The following is a 20,432-nucleotide window of genomic DNA, read 5'->3' on the forward strand; positions in this document are numbered from 1 at the left end:
TGATCTGATAATGTAACATCCTAGTGGTATTACAGCTCAAAGAGAGCGGGAGAGAGAGACAGCCAAACAACAGCATTCCAGAAACTTAACGCTCAGACCCCTGACTGTTTCATTTGGCAGTCAATGGATGAAATCCAATGACAGCTTCTCATACCTTGGCACGCATTGATGGCTGAAGTAATGTCAGAAGCAGCGAGGAAGTCTGTAATAGCCATCGTCAGGGAGGTCGCGGGGAAGACTGCAGAGTCTGACTGCTGGTAGGAGATAGAAAGCTTCAAACACCATGTCAAAAACCACCAGCGTGGCGTTGTCAGATGCACCTGGGCTCTACTGAAGCCTCTTCAGCAATGGAGGACTACTTAGGTGCACACAAAGGCTGAATTGTGTTTTTACAAGTGATATGTAAACACTACCTGCAGACTTCATTTGCAGTGTTAATTTCATTCTTTTGTACATCCAGATTCATTGCATTTATTTCTTTACCTCTTTTTTCCATTCTCTTTTTTGTAAAATTAATGGTACAATGAATAGTCTTAGAATGATAGAATTGTCATATAACTAATTGCATAGAATCAAATTATTCAGACCAACTCTCACACAAGACATACAGAAAATCCATGATAAGGGGGAACTTCATAGTTGTTTTTTGTATGTCGTTCATAAAAAGAAAGCCATGGCTTTTGTTCAGTGCCTCTCCATAAAGAGCATGTGCCTTCATATTCACAAGTAAAGACACTATATTTTTTTGCCAGATGATCAGCAGGTTATATTTGGTTTGGCCTCTTTCGGTCCTTCTAGAAGCTTCCGTGTAGTGATTTGGTACTCTCCACTGACTATTTGGCACCCTGTCCATGCAAACATCCTGTTTTTGCACTACTGTCATTCTGAATCTTGTGTTTCACTTTGTTAATGACCATACATTCATTTAAATAGTAGCTGGTGTAAGAAGCAAATGAAAGGCATATGGTAACTCCCAGCAACCAGCCACAGATCTTTCAGATCTCTAGTCGTAGCATACCTTTATTTAATTCTCGGAAAGTTCATTGAGGGAAGCCCTCATTTATAATGAAGCTGAGATTACATGGTCAACTATGTGGAAATGTAATAAAATACTTAGTAGCACTGCACTGCTGACAATATTTTTGCCAACTTTGCAGTACACACACTGTGTTCTTTTTCTCAGACATATTTTCCTGTCATGTAAGTGTGAAATACTGTGGGAGAGATTATATCTGTGTGTGTGTGTGTGTGTGTGTGTGTGTGTGTGTGTGTGTGTGTGTGTGTGGCATGTGCACGTGCTGGTCCGGTGCAGGTGGCTGCGAGGCCGCGGTGACGCGAGGCTGGTTTCCTCCGCAGGCTCTCTTCCTCAGGATGGACGAATGCGTGCGTCCAGGCCGCTGGACTGCCAGCCCCTGGGCCTGAAGAACAACAAAAACATCCACATCCTCCCCCCCCCTCTACCTGCCCCTCTGGCCTTGCCCCCCTCGGCCGCTGACGCTTGTTTGCAGGAAGGCCAGGTTTCCTGTGTGATGGACCGTGGCGGGGGCTGTGGTGGTGGGGGAGAGCAGGACGACTGGACGGAGCACAAGGGTAGCTGGTCAGAGACAAAGTCTGGGTCCGGCTTCAACAAAGCACTCGTGGCGTTTGCTCATGGGACTGTGTCGCTGAGGGTCGAATGGAGATCTTAAAAACCCCACTGACAAAGAAGTGGCCCCAGAAGATGAGAGAGAGACACAACAAGCAGCCTGACTTTGGACTGTCACGGGGCAAACAAGGGGTAAGTGTTTTTGTGAAGCTAATCAGTTTTTATGATGGTGGTCATTTAGTGATTCAATTGCTGTATAGGCCAGGAACAAACACAAACATCCCTTTTCTGGCATTGACATTACTTGTAGTTCAGTTTGTAAACACGTCAGTAGTTAGGTTTGACAAAGAGTTGAAGGTTGCCATACCACAAGAGTTAAACAACAAGTAAATGTTGCACCTCAGAAGTGTTTTACTCTGTCTCTAAAGGATGGGCTGCATCCACTATACCAGTTGACAGTGTATAGAAACCCTCATCGGTGCTAATGCAGGGAGATAGTGATAAACACTCCTTACCAACCTGTGTTCCTATATAAGTACTTTGTGATGATGTGTAGTACCGCCATGCATTTCGCACCGTGCTCATAGGCGCTGACTTCTCATTCTGATCCATGTTGGACAGCTGCTTGTGTTTCTTAATTTGGGATTACTTGCGGCCATCAACCATCAACCTCTACCATTTGAAGCAACACCAGACGTCCAACTGTTGTTGTGGGGAACGATTCGATCGCTACAATTATTTGTCACCGGCTGATGACTCAAGATGGAGACAAAGATTAATTATCTGATGAGTGATAGACATGTCACAATAACTGTACACTAATCGTTATATGCTTTGCTTTCCACAAGTGGTTCTACTTTAGGAGCGGCATTCCATACAGAGAGTCTCAGTGATATTGATCTGCTGAAGCAAGTCTCTGATTCCTAATCAAGCTGCCAACTTGACATAACCTGCGACATGCTGTGCCTGTTTTGCCACAGCCAGATATGCGATATTGTATTTGGGCTATTAGACGTATCTAATCTGTTCCCTCATTTAAAAAGAGACACGTTTAAATGCCCCTCCTCAAAATGAGAGATGGGGTGGGGTGGGGTGGGGTGGGGGGTGGGGGGATTTGGTCACTCTTGCAAGATGAGCAGGTTCTACTCCCTCCTGTCTCTTGGGTTCAGTTACCCCTCCAGTCTATTTTCAGTCAAGCAGCTTTGACTGTGACATGCCTTTGCAACTCTCAGATTCAGCCAAGATTTGGGGAGGGGGGAGGGGGGTTGGGGGGGTGGTTGATGAGCAGGGGGCAGTCAGGGTGGGGGCAGATTCTTCATCTGCACACCCCTCTGCCTCGGACATCAATCACTGGCTATTGCGTGTGTCTCTGTGCGGTTGTGGATGGGTGTGGGTGTGGATGTGTGTGTGTGTGTGTTTATGTGTATACTTTTGTGTGTTCAGTCTGGAGCCCCAGTCTGACCCCTGCCTTGCGATTGTAAATCTTTCACGCAATTCAACCTGTATTGCATTGCAGAAAAAAAAACACTCACGACGAGACGCCGTACGAAGCCATTTCCACTTTACCCTGTGAGCTTCTGTGATTTACTGCCGGTGAGTTAACAGTTAACAGCGCGGAGTCTCTCTCGACTTTTGCCACCTCCCTCCTCCTTCACAGCTGGACCGTCCTCCCCCTGTTCTCCCTTCTAATTCACCCCCCCCAGTTCTGCCTGCGGGCCAGCTAGAGTGGCTTGAGCAGTCTTCCTGCTGGGTGCTAATTGAGCGGCCCAGCCTGCCAGGGTGCGAAGCCTCCGCACAGGGCTCCGATACTCCCCCCTCAGGGGCAGGCAGGGAGGCAGGCGGCCAGCAAGCTGGACCTGACCAGGATGAGCTCACCATGGACCATGGCGCTGGGGGGGTGGGGGGGGGAGTTGTGTAATCCTGGCCCCGGAGTGAGAGGCACCCTCTATTAGTCCAGAGCCTCACCCGGAGATTCCTCCCGGCTGGCAGCCCGCTCCACTGCCTTGACTTCCACTCGACTGCCCGCCTCCGTGTGTGTGTGTGTGTGTGTGTGTGTGTGTGTGTGTGTGTGTGTGCGTGTGTGTGTGCGTGTGTGTGTGTGTGTGTGTGTGGATCGAGTGTCCCGAGCTCTGCCCGCACCACCCGGCAGCAGGTGTTCAAGTGTTTTCACACCAGCAGAAAAAAATAGAAGGGCTGAGGCAGGTCTTTCCTCTTTTTCTATTCCTCCCTCTGTCTCTTTCTCTCTCTCTCTCTCTGTCTTTTGTGCCCTTATTCTGAATTCCCCTCTTCAAGCAAGTTCACTCAGTCTGCTGAGGCTTCTGAAGATAGTAGAACTAGATAGACAAATGACACCCTTAGCGTAGTAGCTTAGCAGCATAGCTTAACTGCTAGCAGTTCTATAGCAGTATGGGTCTGTGATTTATGTTATCTGATAATTCAATGAAATCAAGACAAAGAGGATCACTTGTGGTGAAAGGTATATCCGTCTAAAGGTGAATGAGCTAGTTTTCAGTTTTAAGCATGATCTCAATGTAATAGGAGTGAGAGGCCACCAAGTCACATAAATGTCTCTCTAATTCACTGGAGGTGATACGGGGGGTTGAGTGGATGTCTCAATAACAGCTGAGTTTGACATTTCCACTTTTTCAAGCCCTGGTCTCGAAGCTTCACTTTACACTAACCTTCAAAATTAAGCTGTTATCAGGTCATTTTAAAAACAAACACTAGGATGGGCCAACCATATCGCTTACTGTTGGACCGACGATAGGCCAAATTAAACTGTAATCAAAAACCTGGTCAGGATTAAGCGCCGTACAGGTGCGGAGAGAAAACGCTGACAGTCGATGAGTCAGAAAGCTGATTTGGGCTTTGGAGGAGGCATCGTGAGAGTGCACATGCAGGACGAATAGACCCCTGGGCTTTGTGTACTCCTTGTTTGAGCAGTAACCGGTGGCAACCTTAACTGGGTGCGTTTCAGTTGAGTAGAATATAGTTACAGTGGCCGTGTGCAGTGTGGCACGGCAGGGCCCAGGCAGCCGAATTCCAGCTGGCTTAAGGAGCAGTGACCGTCCAGCCTACCCTCTCAGAGCCTCAAGGGTTTCCCTGGACTGTGACTGGAGATAGGGTTGGGGTGGGATGAGGGGGGGGCAAGCTTCATAGTTATGGGCATGATGGACAGCTCAGTGGCACCGCTCTGGGACAGGAGCCCAGTTAGTGCCCGCTGCTGTGGCATGGTTATCAAAGAGCCACCAGCCTTTTACAGGCTTTCACCCTGTAAACATTTGCTGTGTCGTCTTTCAGCAACCCTAAGTCGTCTTTTATGCATGCCAACCCGGCCGTGTTTTACACATGCGTATGTATGTGTGTGTGTGTTTGTGTGTATATTGGTGAGGAGAGAACTTTCCTCAATATGCCTGACTAATTACATTATGTTTACGACCAGGTCAGAGGCGGCGTCTAGTCTCTCATGTCAGATATCAGAGACTGGCTTGGCTGCTGATTTCTCCTGTATATGTCTACCAGCTTTTCAGAGGAAAATACCATGAAATCATTTAATTGTTTTACTTAAAAAAGGTATTTGGGAAACACATGTTCTGAGTGAGAAGAGGCACCAGGGATAATTTAAAGTCAAATTGACATTTCTTGTATTTCTTGTTCTTTCTTGTATGTTGTCAGATTGGGTACTTGGGGACACTGAAGACCCAAGATGTGTCCAAAAAAACAAACAAATCTGAAGCTAAGATGTACACTTCAGTTTGATTTGACCTGACCGTGAACAGAAGTGTGAAAGGAGAAATTAAAACAGGAAAACAAGCTTGTTTGCCTCTTGACTGATCTTCAAATAACACAAGCAAGCATGTCCTCTGTGCTACTGTTTGGATATCAAGTCCTGAATGTTCCCTGCAGATGAGACAGTGTAAGTTTATCTGCTGTGTATGTGTGTGTGTGTGTGTGTGTGTGTGTCCTTAGCGGTACTATTAAAGCACGTTCATGGCATCTGTTCTCCTCTCACGTCCACGTGAAGAACCAGTTGTCACAAATCCAAGACGCTCAGTGTGGGTCAATGTGAAGATTGACCCTCTCGTAAAATGAACGCCTCCTCACCCTCTGGCCCTCTTTTCAAATGTCTGTAAATACCTCCATGCAACTTTCCAACTCAATCCTAATGGGAGGCATGCATAAGAGGAGCACCTCACACTAGATGGGAGCCTTCCATTCTCTCAAGATCTTCTATCACAAATAATCAACGTACATCTTGAATGTGGCCAGCAGTATGTTGTTACATGTCAGATGATTGAGCACTTTAGTGTTTTGATGGGGCAGGTTATCGTGATTAGCAAGTGCAGTGTTGTTTGTAGCAATCTGTGTGAGTGGCAGCGATAGAGTCGCAGCGATAGAGTATCATGCAGGCCACCGACTGACCGTGCTATTTTTATTTTTAAGTTGTAGTGACACAGCATATAAGCTAATGCATGAAACATCCCTGCCCATGTAGGGCTTACGGCAGGAGCATGATCAACTGCATGCTAATTCATTTTGGTGGACGACACTCTCCCCAGATGGCACCTTGCTGAATAAAATGTATGTATAAAATGTATTGCTTGTTGCTTGTGTTGTGTTGGTTGTACATACTCACACCACACACACACACACACACACACACACATATACACATACATACACACACACACACACATTTGATATCTTGCTGACTACTTCAAGGGAACAAACCATTAACTCCATCTTCAAGGGAACATTCAGTACCACTGAGGGTTGAGATCCATGCTGTTTACTCATTCTCTCTCTTGATCATTCTATCAATCTGTAAGTCCATTTAGTTTACTTTCTGGGAAAGATAACACTTATGATCAAATATGAAAAGATAGAGTAGAGAGAGAGAGAGAGAGAGAGAGAGAGAGAGAGAGAGATATGCAGGGAGTTTTAGCCTGCAAAACAAACTCTTGACAAGTGATGGCAAGTTCTCACCAAGGATAATTTCGTATTTTTCTTTTTTTCAGCAAATAGAACATCTGGATGGAACGTCTGAATCTTGCTTGAGTCTTGTTCTACTTCCTATGATGTCACATAGGGAGACCGCTGACCCTCTGAGGAGTTTGGCATGGCTAATGACTGCAAACGTCATTCTGCTCATCAACAGCACCATCAGTGGTAACAACACAGGTATTCAATGCTACTGATGCTACAGTCTGTGGGCTGTGATCTGATACAGTTTCTCATAAAGCACTTAGCCTTGCAAAATATTTTTTCTTTGAACCTAACTAAGCTACACAATCCAAATTGTCTGGTATGTATATGCTTCAAACGTAACACATCTACCACTGAATTCAACAGTTCATCAGAAATGCAACTATTTGCTTATGATCATTTTGTTATTTTTAAATGGTTTCAATCATTTTAACCTGTGTGACAGGAGGAAACCCTTGCAGGCTTCACCCAAGCAAAACATCTCTGATGGAATTAGGACAAACATCATGTTACAGTCTTCTGCCAGACTGGCAGTATTCTCTGGCATGGGGGCAAGAAATTAGGTTGGTTACATTAGCCTCACTTGGCCTCTCCCTCAGACAGGGGGCTAAAAAAACCTTCCCTTAGCCCTCCAATGAGGCGGCCTCAAAACCATTTGCAGTCTGCTGTCGATTCAGCTTTTTAGCTCTGCTGCTGTTGCAATGTACCTCTGATGGGCAGAAAATATATTGTGTTGACAAAGTAGTTTACTTTCTTCTATTGATCTGCATAGTGAATTCTGCTAATGCAACAACTAGTGGTCATATTAAAGATTAAATTTATCGTGACGTCATTAACCTCGAGTGGAAAACTCCATTTAAAAAGTCAGTGCACATTATGTGCAAACTTTAATGTGCTTAAAGTTGCACATTATTTGTTTTCTTCATTGTTGTGGTGCTCCAGTCTTTGCTTGATAAGGGTTGATTGGGAATGGGTGTAAAAACTGGCCTTTGCCTTAGCTGTGCTGTTAGATATGTAATACCCCTATTTTGATTCAGATAATTCAGCACAATTATGTCACTTTGGCAGGGAATTGATTGTCCTTTTTGTGTTTACAGAGATATTTCAAAAGACAAGCCTGTCACTTTTTTTTTAAAACCCTTACCCTAAACCCCCCCACCCCCAGTCCACCCGGCTACTGTACACACTCACCTTCCCAAAAAAGGCTGCCCCAGTTCAGGCAGACGCTTTGCCTAGCATTTTGCTTTCCCAGAGTGCACTGTAAGGTTAGGGCTGGGGGCCAACCATGTAGCAGAGCGAGGCAAGCATGTCTGTCTCCCGGGCCTGCTGGCTGTTGTGCATGCTCAGAATGAGCCCAAAGGCATCCAATTACACAGCTCCCACGGATTGTTTGGTGTCACTTGTCGTCTGTTCCTGGGATATATGATGATTCTGCGCTTCTCATGTAAAAGGATAGTTTTGCGTTCAGGCTTGGCTTTTTCACTTTGAAGTGTTACAGCTCAATAGGTTGCAACATCGACGCAAAGGCGGGTTTTAATCCTGAGGCTTTCCCCGTTTTTGGTAGCTATCTGATTTGCCCGGGAAGCCACCCCGCGAGAGAGGGCTGCCCACCATGACCTGCACAGGGTCTAGTGGCCCTGGCACTAAAATGACTTCTGGGATGGCCATAGGCTTGGCACTGCAAATGCTGTACTGTACTCATTAATGTTTTTCATTTAAGACAGAGGGAGAGAGGGAGAAGGAGAGAGAGAGAGGGTGTGAAGAAGCAAGTAAAGGAAGAGAGAGATGAGATCTTGCTATAGTGAGCAAAATAAAATTGTGGGCAACAAGATAAAGATAGGATTCAATCTTTTACCCACTTAGAAAAACAGCAGTTAACTGTGGAATGTAGCAGCTATCACTGTCACTGAAATTTAAGCAAAGAGGACTTTTCTTCTTGAAGGCTAGGGTTTCACAACTCTGTTACTGAGGAGGATTGAGGCCAAGCGGTTAAATTTGGAAAAAGTCTCAAAACTCTGCAAGCAACAGTAATGTCAAAAAGATTGATGACCATACAAAGTATTTGCAAGACATTCCTAAATTATTTTAGTTTAAGCGTGAATTTTAATAGAACCCTAGGAATAACCTGCTGCTGCAAATAGGTCTGAGGTGAGTCTCTCGTAACTTATCAGTTATCAGTTAACATTATCAGTTATCAGTTAACATTATCAGTTACCCTCATCTGTTGACTTTTCTATCACTATTTGAATTTTGAGAATTGTCGAATTGTTGAATCACACAAAAGTCCAAAGCAACTCTATAATAATATATAATCAACTTGGGGTTTGGTTTACACTTGCATGTTGCTAGTAGGCTACTCAGTCAGGTACCTTTTTCCACCAGCATTGTAGAGAAATCCTTATTTACAAAGTCTGTAATTAACACTGGACCTGGATTAATTTGATTAGAATCCCCTTTTAGAGTAAATTCATCTTTTAGTTCAGTGTTTTCTTATTGTGGCCATGTAGGGCAGGGTCCACGTTTCTTGAGCTGACTATACAGTGTGTATAATGCTGCTAAGTGCAGTGGAAAAAAAAGTCTCAGATGTTTCTCCATTCATCTTGGGTGCCTCACAGGGACTGACAGTCGCTCCTGGCCTGCGCCCCCAGCCCCACACCGAACAAGGAAGGGTCTTGTCTTTGGATAGTCCCAGTAAAGCAACCCAGCCCCTCCCTCTCTCCCTCCTTCCCTCCCTCTCTCCCTCCTTCCCCTCTCTCTTCTCTCCTCTCCTCTCCGCTCTCGTCCATGCTCCGCCTGCCCTGCGTGTGAGTGAACTACCATCTGGCCCCGTCCTCCATCCTCCTGCACCGCTGCAGCCTCAGAGCTCCCCTTCCTCCTTACTTTACACCAGGGGTCTCCAACAGGTAGCTAACGAACTACCAGTAGCTCCGCACCTGTTTCTAAGTAGCTCTCCAAAAGGTTTGAGGAAGATGTTTATAAATCTGATAACCCCGTCACTTGGGGAAACATGTTAAAATTCCAATGAAATCAATTTATTGTATCAATTCACCGTCTACAAAGAGAGAAGGTAGGGTGACAGGGTGAGGTGTGTGTGTGTGTGTGTGTGTGTGTGTGAGAAAGAGAGAGAAAGAGGGAGAGAGAGAGAGAGAGAGAGAGAGAGAGAGAGAGAGAGAGAGAGAGAGCGGTGCATGTAGGACAGAGTTAGGCAGTTTTCCATTGGCCTTACCTATTCAGAAAATAATCTTGACATTTTGGATGCACCTGAACAGTCTGAAGAACTCTCTCCATTTTGAGGTACTAAAAACCCAGCAGCTGAAACCTGAAAAGAGTCCTCTAAGCCAGCTGGTACATAAGCTACCTAACTAAATAACAACAATTAATACACATCAATCTGTTTCCCAAACATCAATCAGAGGCAACAAAATAATGAATCAAGCAAAAGAAGAATATTTAGAGCATTAGACAAACCAAATTGCCAGCCAAAGTAGAATGAATTCCTATCTGATCCTAAAAAGCGAATATGAATTGGCGTATCTCATCTCAGAGCCTGTCCATCCTGTTATTACTCTTGTTCTTTACTGCTGTTAATTCTAGATCCTTTATGTCCACCCCCACCCTGATGTACCCCCACACCCCTCTTTTTTATGCTCCTATGTTCCTGTATGTTATGTTGTATGTAACAATAGATTTAGCAACACTGTTCCCATACAGTCATGCTAATAAAGAGAGAGAGAGAGAGAGAGAGAGAGAGAGTGAGTGAGTGTGTGTGTGTGTGTGTGTGTGTGTGGATGTGTGTGTGAGTGTGTGTGGATGTGTGTGTGTGTGTGTGTGTGTGTGTGTGTGTGTGTGTGTGTGTGTGTGTGTGTGTGTGTGTGTGTGTCTGTATGTTTGTTTTTCCCTGGCAACAATATCCTGATGCTGCCTGAGTGTGTTGAGAAGGACTACTCCAGCATCAGTGATTTTGTTGCTGGTGAAGAACACAGGCAACTAATGGGATTTTGTCATGAAGCAGAGTTATACAAACACACAGACACACTGAAAAGCATTCAACTGCGGAAAAGCATCAAACTTGAACGCTCTTTGCCACTATGCTAGATAGACACACATGTTGGTCAGTAATGTAAAAGTAAAAATAAAAACTGATTAGATCTGGTTTGTGGTGATTGTTCCTTTTTCCTTGATCATCAGACGACTTTGGATCCCCACCTTAAGAAACAAAGTGCCCATCTATGTTCCTTTCATCATATAGGTTCTTAACACATGTCTCTGGGACCTTTTCCATGCAATAGCACACACTGTCACATATTAAAGTTAGGACACCCCAAAGAGGAGTTTCCATTTAGTGTGATACCACATCCCAGTGATGGTTTTAAACAATCAATAAAACAGAGAAAGTGGTCAACCAGAATATTGTTGATAAGAGACATTTAACACAGTCTGTAGTAAGTTGTTTTGACTAGAATCCTTTCCATGTGTTGTACTATTTTGTATTGACAGTTTTCCAGAGAAGAAAATAATTGCAGTTGAGTAAAATGACCACTGGAGGGCAGGGCAGTACTTACATGGAAGCTTTACTGGCAGGCAGACCTGGGAACAGTGTCTCAGTTGGCCCTGCATGATAACATGACACAGAGACAAGATCATAAAGTTTATTAGCATCTCTGATTCTAATCAATCATATAGTGTCATGCAAATAATGCCTTGGGTTAATTAATGCTGGTGATTGGAATGATTAATGATGATTAGGATAATGGTGATGGTGATGATGATTATATTGATAACACTGCTGACTTGTTAAATAGGTTTTGAAAACCTTGCCAGATGTTGAACCTTACCAGTCAGATGCATGTGAAGATAGTGTTCTGTTGTGTTGAATGTTGAGAAGACAAGTAAAACCAAAAACCAAAAGCCAGCCAATGTATGGCTTTGATGATATACTGCATATTGCACGTGATAAGAAGGTCGTCCTAATAGCTCGCATCCTTGTGTATGCAGCACACTCGGACTGCAGCCGGTAAGAGCCTGCCCCTTCTCCAGTGCTGTGGAGAGTGGACTCAGTACCCTCTGCCAACCAGCTATAGGCAGCCTTCGCCAGAGCTCCCGAGAAAGGAAAGAAAAATCTCTGTCATATTATACAAGCTATCGATCAGCGCCTGTCTGCATAGCCCATCCCTCCCTCCCTCCCTCGGCACTCGTCCTTTTCCCCTTCATGCGCCTCCGTCCATTATTGGGCTTGGAGCAGCCACAGCAGAGCTGATGTCTGACGCAGGGCCTGCCAGCGAGAGGATGGGGACTACAGCATGGGACCATCACAACACAAGGTGAGAGAGAGAGAGAGAAACAGAGACAGAAACAAAGAGAGAGAGAGAGAAACTCAGTGTATTACACACACAACACTCCACAAATCAGTGATGCTAGTTCAGGATGGTTGTTTTGGTAATATTGATGCTGTGAATCACTCGTGCATCAATACTATACTATACTGTGTACTGCAGGGTTTTGGGAGTGGATTGTGTCTTATGAACCATTTGCAGTGTGTGAGCTCTGTGCATGTGGTGTGCTGGTCCTCCCAGATGAGTGTTTGTGATGACCTGGATGCGTCTGAGTGCCGGGCAGCCTCTCTGCCCGGCGGTGGACTTCCTGGGGGTGTGGTCGGGATGGAGCGGGCCTATCCGCTGAGAGTGTGGTAAGCCTCTCTTCCCTGCTCTCTGATTTCACTGTGCCTCCCAAGGTAACCCGACCAATCAAGGTCCCTCAGGCTTTTCCTGCTCTCTCCACAATGCACAGGCTGCACTAACACTTAGCCTCATCTCCGGGTTTATCTGCGTTCATTGTTACAGGCTTGGGAGTAGACTCATTTATTTGTGACTGTCTGGGAGTTGATGTTTTTTTGTTGATAATGGGGATTACAGATCAAACATGTGTGTGTGTGTGTGTGGTTACAGGATGTGGGAGTCCACCCTGTGTGAGTTAAGGAGGGGCGTTGCCTCCTCCCCACACCTGTCAGACAGTGAGGTGTTAATCCCAGTGGAAAAGGGACAGCAGATTAGGCATGTTATCTCACAGCTAGAGACCCCTGCTTTGCCCAGATGGTGAGTGTTTTTATTCTAAAGAGCTTCTTTCCCTACAGCCACTGGATATATACTGATTATCATAGTCAACCCATGTTCAGGTCACATTTTATTCAGGAAAACTGGAGCAGGTTTAAGAGGTTAGATTAATCTAGTCTAGACTGTGTGTGTGTGTGTGGGCGTGTTTAAGTGTGTGTGTGCGAGAGAGAGACAGAGAGAGTTTGTGTGTGTGTGTTTGTGTGAGCGAGAGAGTGTTAGCGAGTATGTGTATGAAAGAGAGATAGAGACAGATAAAGAGAGGAGAAGAGAGAGAGAGTCTCCCTGAACTCGTCATTCATTGAGTCAGCTACTCTCTCTTCCTTCCACTGACTCACTCATTTGAGGGTTGCCAGGCAATGGCGGAGGGGAAAATGTTTCCTATTGCGTATCTGCTGATGCTGGTGGCTAATATTTATTCAGGCCAAATGGTGAGAGGCCAAGAGAAAATAATAGATACATTCTCAAATGATTGCATCAAAGCTAAATTGTCTGAAAGAGAAAAGGGCTGAGTAGTGTTCTTTGCACTTTGTTTTTCAAAACTGTTTGGGTAAAGGGGAGGATAAAGGCTGTCACCTCTAGCAAGTTTCAATCACCAACTCCTGTTTGAGTGACTGGTTACTATGGTTTTCATCATGTCATGGATTTATAGGGCATGCATGACTGCCACATAGAAACATGGAAAGATGGCAGGACTAAAAAACATTGTTCAGGAAGAAGAAAGTGCTACACCAGGGTTCAGTTAGGTTCTCTTAGATAACATTCATTGGCTGGATTAGCAAGAAGCCTTTATGCTAGTCGGTGTTGACAGTACTGGTTTGTTCATGTCAAATAATGCAATGAGTGATGCTGTTCCTGGAGACCCTGGATATCTGGCACAATCCATTAGTTCAATAAACAAACCATGAAAAAGATTAGTTAATGTTCCATTTCCATGTTTCAAGATTCTAAATACAATGACAATCAGTGTATTGTATTGGTATTACTGGTTTACACATACGTTCAGGGAAGTTACCCTTTATATAAAGCTTTCATGTAAATAAACAATGTTCATTACTATTATTATCAGGTGTAATAGACATCAGTGGAGATGGCTACAACAGGAGAGGAGAGCTTATGTCCATCTACAAGATCTCAGGCGGGCCTGGGTCACCCCTGACCTGCACAAGAGCCTGAGCTGTACATGGCACCCAGCGTCCATCCCCGCATCTCACTTGGGCCTGTGTGGTCATGATTGGGTCAGAGGAGAGGTCATGATGTCCCCAGACGCTGTGGTACTGCCTTTGGAGGGTATGGTGGAGGCCACCTGGCTGAACTGCCACAGATGCGAGGTCCATAAGAATTTAAACTCTCCACCAAATGACATGGATTTAAACCAAATCTGTCAACCTTCTTTGAGATGTGAGTCACTTGGAGCACATGAGGATGATCATAGAATAGAAAATAGACTTATTAGTTACTTCACCAGAGCAAATAGCATTCCTATCTTATTCTTCAAAGTTCAGCCGAATGTCTACTTTACATGTGCCAAGGCTTCTGTGTGCAGAGTTCCAACTCCTTATTCTCCAGGCCACTGTGTACACAGTGTATGCACCTCAGACCATTGTGGTGCACTGCACATTGCCAGACATCCAAAGAACAGAGCTGAATCTAGTTATCCTTGGGAAGAAACATTTCAAGATTACAACCACAATGACTGCTTGTTAAGGACAACAGTCGACCATCCTTGTCATCCAACGGCGACTTTATCCACGAAATCCTCCCCTGACTGTATCATCACACCTCATGATGCCTTCCTCAGGGTGCTGCCAACGGTTTCGCTTCCAGAAAGCTCTATCCTTTGGCATAGTTCTAGTGCAGAATGGACGACAATCGACAGCGACCCTCCCTTGGAGGTTGGAGCCGAATTAGATGCGGACACCTCTGGTGAACAGATCAGCCAATGTGCAGACAACGGCACGTCCAGCAGTGACATCTCAGAGACTGAAGACTCAGACAGCGATGACGCGGGCACAGACACATCTGATACCTCCTGTCAGCATGAATTCTCTGATGGGCATGAATCACTGAGCGAGCGGACAGGATATTGGTGCCCGCTGCCCATCCTCAAGAGGTCTCGGGGAGTGGCACACCTGCATGCCGTACCGTCTGCCTCATCAGAGGAGCACAATGCAAGTCGTCTGAGGAAGAGAGTATCCTTCTTCGAGGAGGTCACTGTCTTCATTTTTGACAAGGTAACTTAAAAAAGTCGCTTTCCAACAAACCAAATAACATCCTTCCACGATGATTTGTCAAGCACAGCCATCATTTTGCCATGCTTTATCCTACTGTAAACACCACTAGCCTAAAACACTTTGTTTTCATTCTCATTGCGTTCTAATGCACACCACCCTTGTTTTATTTTCTGTTGTAAGCACTGTGTGTCACCTTTACAGGAGGCACCTACCCAGGACTTAAAAACTCCATGTAGCTCAGTGGACATGCAGAGCCAAAAGTCGCAGGGCATTCTGACTATGTCCACCAGTGGACATGCTGGTCACTTCTCAGCAGAGGAGATCCACTGTGATGAAGATGGTGAGTGGGTTCCTCTGTCTAGAACCCCCAAACGGACCTAGACACTAGTAAAATATCAGTGCATACAGTGCATCATAAGACTACAATGTGTTGCTGCATATCATATAGAGATTGTAGTACTCTGCAGAGAGTAGTGCACTCAGCTGAACGTACTATAAGAACTCAACTCCCTGCTCTACAAGATATCTATTCCAGAAGAGTACTCCTAAGAGCCCAAAAGATTCTGAAGGACTCTTCTCATCCTAACAATGGATTATTCCTACCGCTGAAATCAAGAAGACACCTATGTAGTCACAAAGCCAGAACTTTGCACACATTCACTCCTCAGCACTCTCAAACATTTCCCAACTCTGAACTCACACTATACTGACTTTGCACTCATTCACTCCTCAGCACTCATGACACCCCCCCCCCCCACACACACACACCTACATGACTTTTAGCACTTTTACATCCTTCTCCCAATGCTACAGACCTTTTATTTATTTTCTTATTTCATCACACGTCAAAACACACACACACACACACATCCACACACATATCTGACTTTCTCCAACTTTTGCACATCTCCATAGAACTTTTTATTTATTATTTTTGATTTCTCCTCCATCTATCTACCCATGTACTTGCCCCCCACCCCCATCCCCAACACACACACACAAAACACACACACTAACATCATCACTGTCATCACCTCACATACATACAGCACACTGCTTGCTACAGTAAGCCTCCTCTACGTACTTGCTGCACACTGCCCCCTCCCTACATACACAGCACATTGTCTTCAGGATCTTCTCCAACACACATCCTCTACATACTTACAGCACACTGCCCCCACCTACCCACACACACACTACACACACACACACACAGTCACTGCTCCACTCCCCTCCTGCCCACACACACATCTTCACTGTCATCACTCACATACATCATACATACAGTACTCTGCTTGCAATAGTAAGTCCCTTCACCATACTTGCAGTACACTGCCCCCCCTCCCCTACATACACAGCACATTGTCTCATGAGGAAGCTTCTCCAACACACATATTGCACACTGCACTCTCCCCACATACACAGCACACTATCCCATCTCCCTTGTCATCCCCCCAACACACACACCAAGACCCCTGGCAGTTGGGTTAGCCCCTTGAGCCGTGGATCTGCCCAAGGTTTCTTCCTTGGTAAGGGAGTTTTTCCTTGCCCCTGTTGCTCTTGGGTGCTCCTTGTTGGTGCCCCCCCAATCCCAATCCTCCCCCACCTTTCTTATGCAGCCCTTGCCACTTAATCTACTAAACCCCTCTTCTACTGCACTTTTTACCCCCCCCCCCCAATAAATGCACAAATAGGCTGACTGCATTTCTTACATCCAGTAACTATATGCATGTGACAATAAACTTCCTTGTATCCTTGTATCATTAATACACTTTGTTTATCTTACCCCAGATCTGGAGTGGGAAGATGACTTCTGCACAGCATTGCCCTTGTTCCCTGTTCTGATGGAGGCCAATCGGTCCTCTTGGTCTCACATCTCGGACACATCGGAGCATCCACGCGGCTCCGCCTGCTTTCGTCACGACTGGGTGAACTGCTCCACCTACACCTTCACCCACATCACAGACTCGGACTTGGAGTGACTAGAAAAAATTAGCAGGACTCACTCTTTGGCATTCCAGTTTCTTCATCGTATGGAGTAGAGAAGCTGTTAATGCAATTAGCAATGAAGTTTTTTTTTCTACAGATATTAAGATGCCATTTTTCTTTATAGCAGTAATGTATTAACTCCCTAATAGGATGAGATGAGGGCATTAAAGTTATTTTACAACAATGTGCCAGTTGTACATGTATTGTCTATGCAAATGTTTTTAGACTATTAGTAATGAACAATAAGAACTCCAGGAGTGAAAGCCATGGCAATGAAAATTTTGCATTTTCATTGATTTCCAACACACTGGGTACTGATTTAGTGCCAAGTGAGCACTCAGTTCATTTAAAACTGATATTTAAAAAGGGTTCTGCTCCTACCTGTGATGGTACATTGTGCAATAACAGGCAATTCAGGCACACATTAGCAACGTCAGAGACTACAGTACACACTCCATACTGCGAGTCAGTGTGACATCAAAATGAGTTTGACATTACGAGACCTGACTTCTATATAGGTAAGTAAGGTAGAGATAGAGTGTGTTTGGGAGAGAGAGCAATGCTGAGGTAGAGTGTGTATGTGTGTGTGTGTAAGAGAGAGTGATGCTGAGAGTGTGTATATGTGTGTGGGTGTGAGAGAGAGAAAACGATGCTGAGAGTGTGTATTGTGTGTGTGTAAGAGAGAGAGCGAGAGAGCGTTGCTGAGAGTGTGTGTGCCTGTGTGTCAAACTGTGCCATGCTGGCACTCGGCCCTGATTGCGTTTGTCAAAGGGCAGCTCTGTTGTCATGATGACACAAGAGCCTGCGCTTGTTTTTCACCTCATCCGGTCAGGCTTAGGTCTCATGGAAAAAGTGACTGATACCCCCCCTCACACACACTTCCCCTCGATGGCCACTCTCTCTCTCTTTTATGACTGCACATGAGTCAGCCAGCCGGCTGAGGTCCCCTTCCCCCTGCCTACCTGTCTGGACCTTACTCAGCAGTAGCCCAGAGCGGCGTGACATCAGAGGCTGGGTGGACAGGTGCATGTTGGGTACTAAAAGCCACTCACGGGCGAGTGGGCCGTGACGTCACGGCGCGCCTGGGGCCGCCCGAGCGGAAGGACACGTTCACCTGTTGACTTGCTCGCTTGCATGCGCTCTCCTGTTGTCTTGGGAGCAAGGGGCCGGGATTAGCTGCTGCTTCCTGGAGCTTGTTGACAGTGGGGTGGGGGTGGGGGCATTGCACGCTGAAAACAGATGACCACATTCCCTCGCAAGAGGCAAACAACTTCTGTCATTTGCAACTCTCATTACCCCTACCCTGTTATTTTTTGTCCCTGAACAATTCAAGATAGTTTCTTCCAGGTGAAAGATGGCAGTAAGCTATTTTAGCTGCTAAACAACACATTTTTCTCTAGGAACCACTGGATTGATAATGCAGACTAGACTTTAGAACACTCTAGGTAAGAGGTTCTAGAGTTTAGAACACTGTAGGTAACAAGTTCTAGAGTTTAGAACACTGTTGTTCTAGAGTTTAGAACTGTAAGTTGTGAGATAAACTAAGTGATTGACAGGCAACTAGGGCAAGTGCAGAGGAGAGGCCTTATGTTTGTTCATCTGTTTAAAGGTGTGGCCTTGGGTCCAGCTGTGGCAAATATTTGTATATCTGCCCAGAATATGACCAAAATGTTAAGATTAACCTCCAACTGTTCTGTTTAAGATTAAAAGATAGGCCATAGGATGTCATACGAAAGATGTCTGCACTATGCTAGGATTCTACAATGAATGAGCCTTAATATAAATGGTAAAAAACAAAAAATATTTTTTCACTAGAGTGTGTACAGGTGTACTGCAAAGGACTTCTTATATCACTTTACTCCTTGTTTGAAGACTGGAACTGTCACATGCAAATACTGTAAGACAACTATCCTCAGTCCATGGGCATTTTACATGCAAATGTGTAGTAGTAGATGACTAAAGGAATGCACACGTATAGTGTGTGTCATTTAAGTGATAGTGTGTGTGCGTGTGTGTATGTGTGTGTGTGTGGGGGGGGGGGTATACTGTGTATTTATGAGAGTTCTTTTTTCCCTTCTAATGTATGCATTGTGAGTGTGTATCTGCTCATGTCAGTGTGTCTATTTGTTCATTTGTCTGCATCCATTGTAGTCCATATTCTGGAGAGCATCCAGGTAGCAGTAATCTTATCAGTACCTGAAAAGAGTACGCTCCTTGGCTTGCAGGCAGACCCCCAGTCAGGGGCAACAAATGGAAAAATAGGGGAAAGCGAGAGGGGAAAAAACCACACGCGCGCAAATGTTTCCACAGTCTCAGCAGTGGCACGCTAGTGTGCCTGGGGTTGTTTAAACATCAGAGACCACAGCACTTGATCTGCGCCTCACCCAATGAAGCAGACCTGTGAAGCAAACCAAGGACATCAGTGGTGTGTGTTCCTCTCTCTCTCTCTATCTGTATGTGTGTGTGTGTGTGTGTGTCAGATATGTAAGCTACCTTGGGAGTAACACAGGTGTTAGTGTAAACTCCTAGCAAGACAGACTCTAAAGCTAGCAACTGCATAATGACAGCCCTGCCAATTCCATGTCTGATCTCATTAACCTTTAATATGTAGAGGTCTGTGCATGTGTTTTCTAGCTGTAAAGGCCATTCAATGGGAAATTGGAATGGGAATCTTATAGTGTCTGAAAGAATGGAAAATGGAGATTCCAAACTTCTCTGTGCGCCTGTGAAACTTGCCAAAAAGGACCTACAAAATGTATTTAAGGGCACAACTTTCATATGATGGACGGACATCTTTCCCAACAAATTGCTCATTAATAGGCTATATAGAAACTAGGCCTACTTGTCTTTGAGCTTCTTGTCATGTATCCTGAAGGCTTTCATTCAGTGTCATGACAGCAGCTTTAACGAGACAAATTGGCATCATGACCAGAAAGTTGTGTCACCTTACATGTTATGCTTATCTTTTCAGTGCTCACTCATTGAATATTTGTTTTAAAAGAAATATGTACCCTACTAGTTTATAGGCTAATTTAACTAGGGAAATTACTAATAGGCTATAGTTTGACGGAAGTTACCAGTTCACGCAGCAAATATCAAATATCTAAGGACAAATATTTAGAAACGTTTTCCCTCGTAATTCATCTCGATGAAAAGCTTACATTTTACCACTATGATGACTGATGTTATTACGATTGAGACTGTTTACAATGAACAATTGTTTTTGTACGATAAGGCGGCAACGCGGATTTGTATTACTGACAAAACATGACTACGTTATCCAGCTCTATTTGGCTTCACGGACACGACCTGCAGTTACCTTGTAGTATTCGTTAACTTCATGGTTTAAACTACATACTGCCAGCATACTGCCGGTTGCCATGCTTGCCTGATTTTCTGCCTGTCAGTGCCAAGTCTGTGCGCAATGACTGCCTGAACTCTGGTTTCGATATCTGCGCAACTCTCTTACGCACAAGTGAGTTCAGTTGAATCTTCATCTCATTGGCTAAGCAAATGCTACGTGTACATCAA

The 20,432-nt window shown here is 44.9% G+C and overlaps 1 protein-coding gene and 1 long non-coding RNA gene across 5 annotated transcripts; one reads left to right on the plus strand and one right to left on the minus strand.

Annotated features, from left to right (window-relative positions):
- Positions 1-206: 206 nt before the first annotated feature.
- Positions 207-11,490, minus strand: LOC125287720. Its single transcript, XR_007192403.1, has 3 exons — positions 11,407-11,490; positions 11,134-11,182; positions 207-254 (listed from the first exon to the last, which is right to left on the minus strand). It is a non-coding gene; the product is annotated as an uncharacterized LOC125287720 (long non-coding RNA).
- On the plus strand, positions 8,796-17,057 carry LOC125287715. 4 transcript variants are annotated; one of them, XM_048233697.1, is made up of 6 exons: positions 8,796-9,474; positions 11,567-11,892; positions 12,517-12,663; positions 13,748-14,912; positions 15,114-15,252; positions 16,704-17,057. In XM_048233697.1, exons 1-6 carry the CDS (start codon positions 9,121-9,123, stop codon positions 16,892-16,894), a joined length of 2,322 nt encoding a protein of 773 aa, XP_048089654.1. In that variant the 5' UTR covers positions 8,796-9,120; the 3' UTR covers positions 16,895-17,057. The 4 variants fall into 4 exon arrangements, with proteins under 4 accessions (XP_048089654.1, XP_048089655.1, XP_048089656.1 ...); XM_048233700.1 differs by lacking the exon at positions 8,796-9,474 and adding an exon at positions 12,145-12,257 and having other exon boundaries at positions 11,815-11,892; XM_048233698.1 differs by lacking the exon at positions 12,517-12,663.
- Positions 17,058-20,432: the final 3,375 nt, after the last annotated feature.

This window comes from Alosa alosa, chromosome 22 (genome assembly GCF_017589495.1).
Source record: "Alosa alosa isolate M-15738 ecotype Scorff River chromosome 22, AALO_Geno_1.1, whole genome shotgun sequence".
Classification (NCBI taxonomy): Eukaryota; Metazoa; Chordata; class Actinopteri; order Clupeiformes; family Clupeidae; genus Alosa; species Alosa alosa.

Coding starts and splice junctions, on each gene's coding strand:
- LOC125287715 (XM_048233697.1), top strand. CDS start 9,121: ATGCTGCTAAGTGCAGTGGAAAAAAAAGTCTCAGATGTTTCTCCATTC. Junction 12,664..13,747: donor ACCCCTGCTTTGCCCAGATG/GTGAGTGTTTTT, acceptor TATTATTATCAG/GTGTAATAGACATCAGTGGA. Junction 14,913..15,113: donor CTGTCTTCATTTTTGACAAG/GTAACTTAAAAA, acceptor TCACCTTTACAG/GAGGCACCTACCCAGGACTT.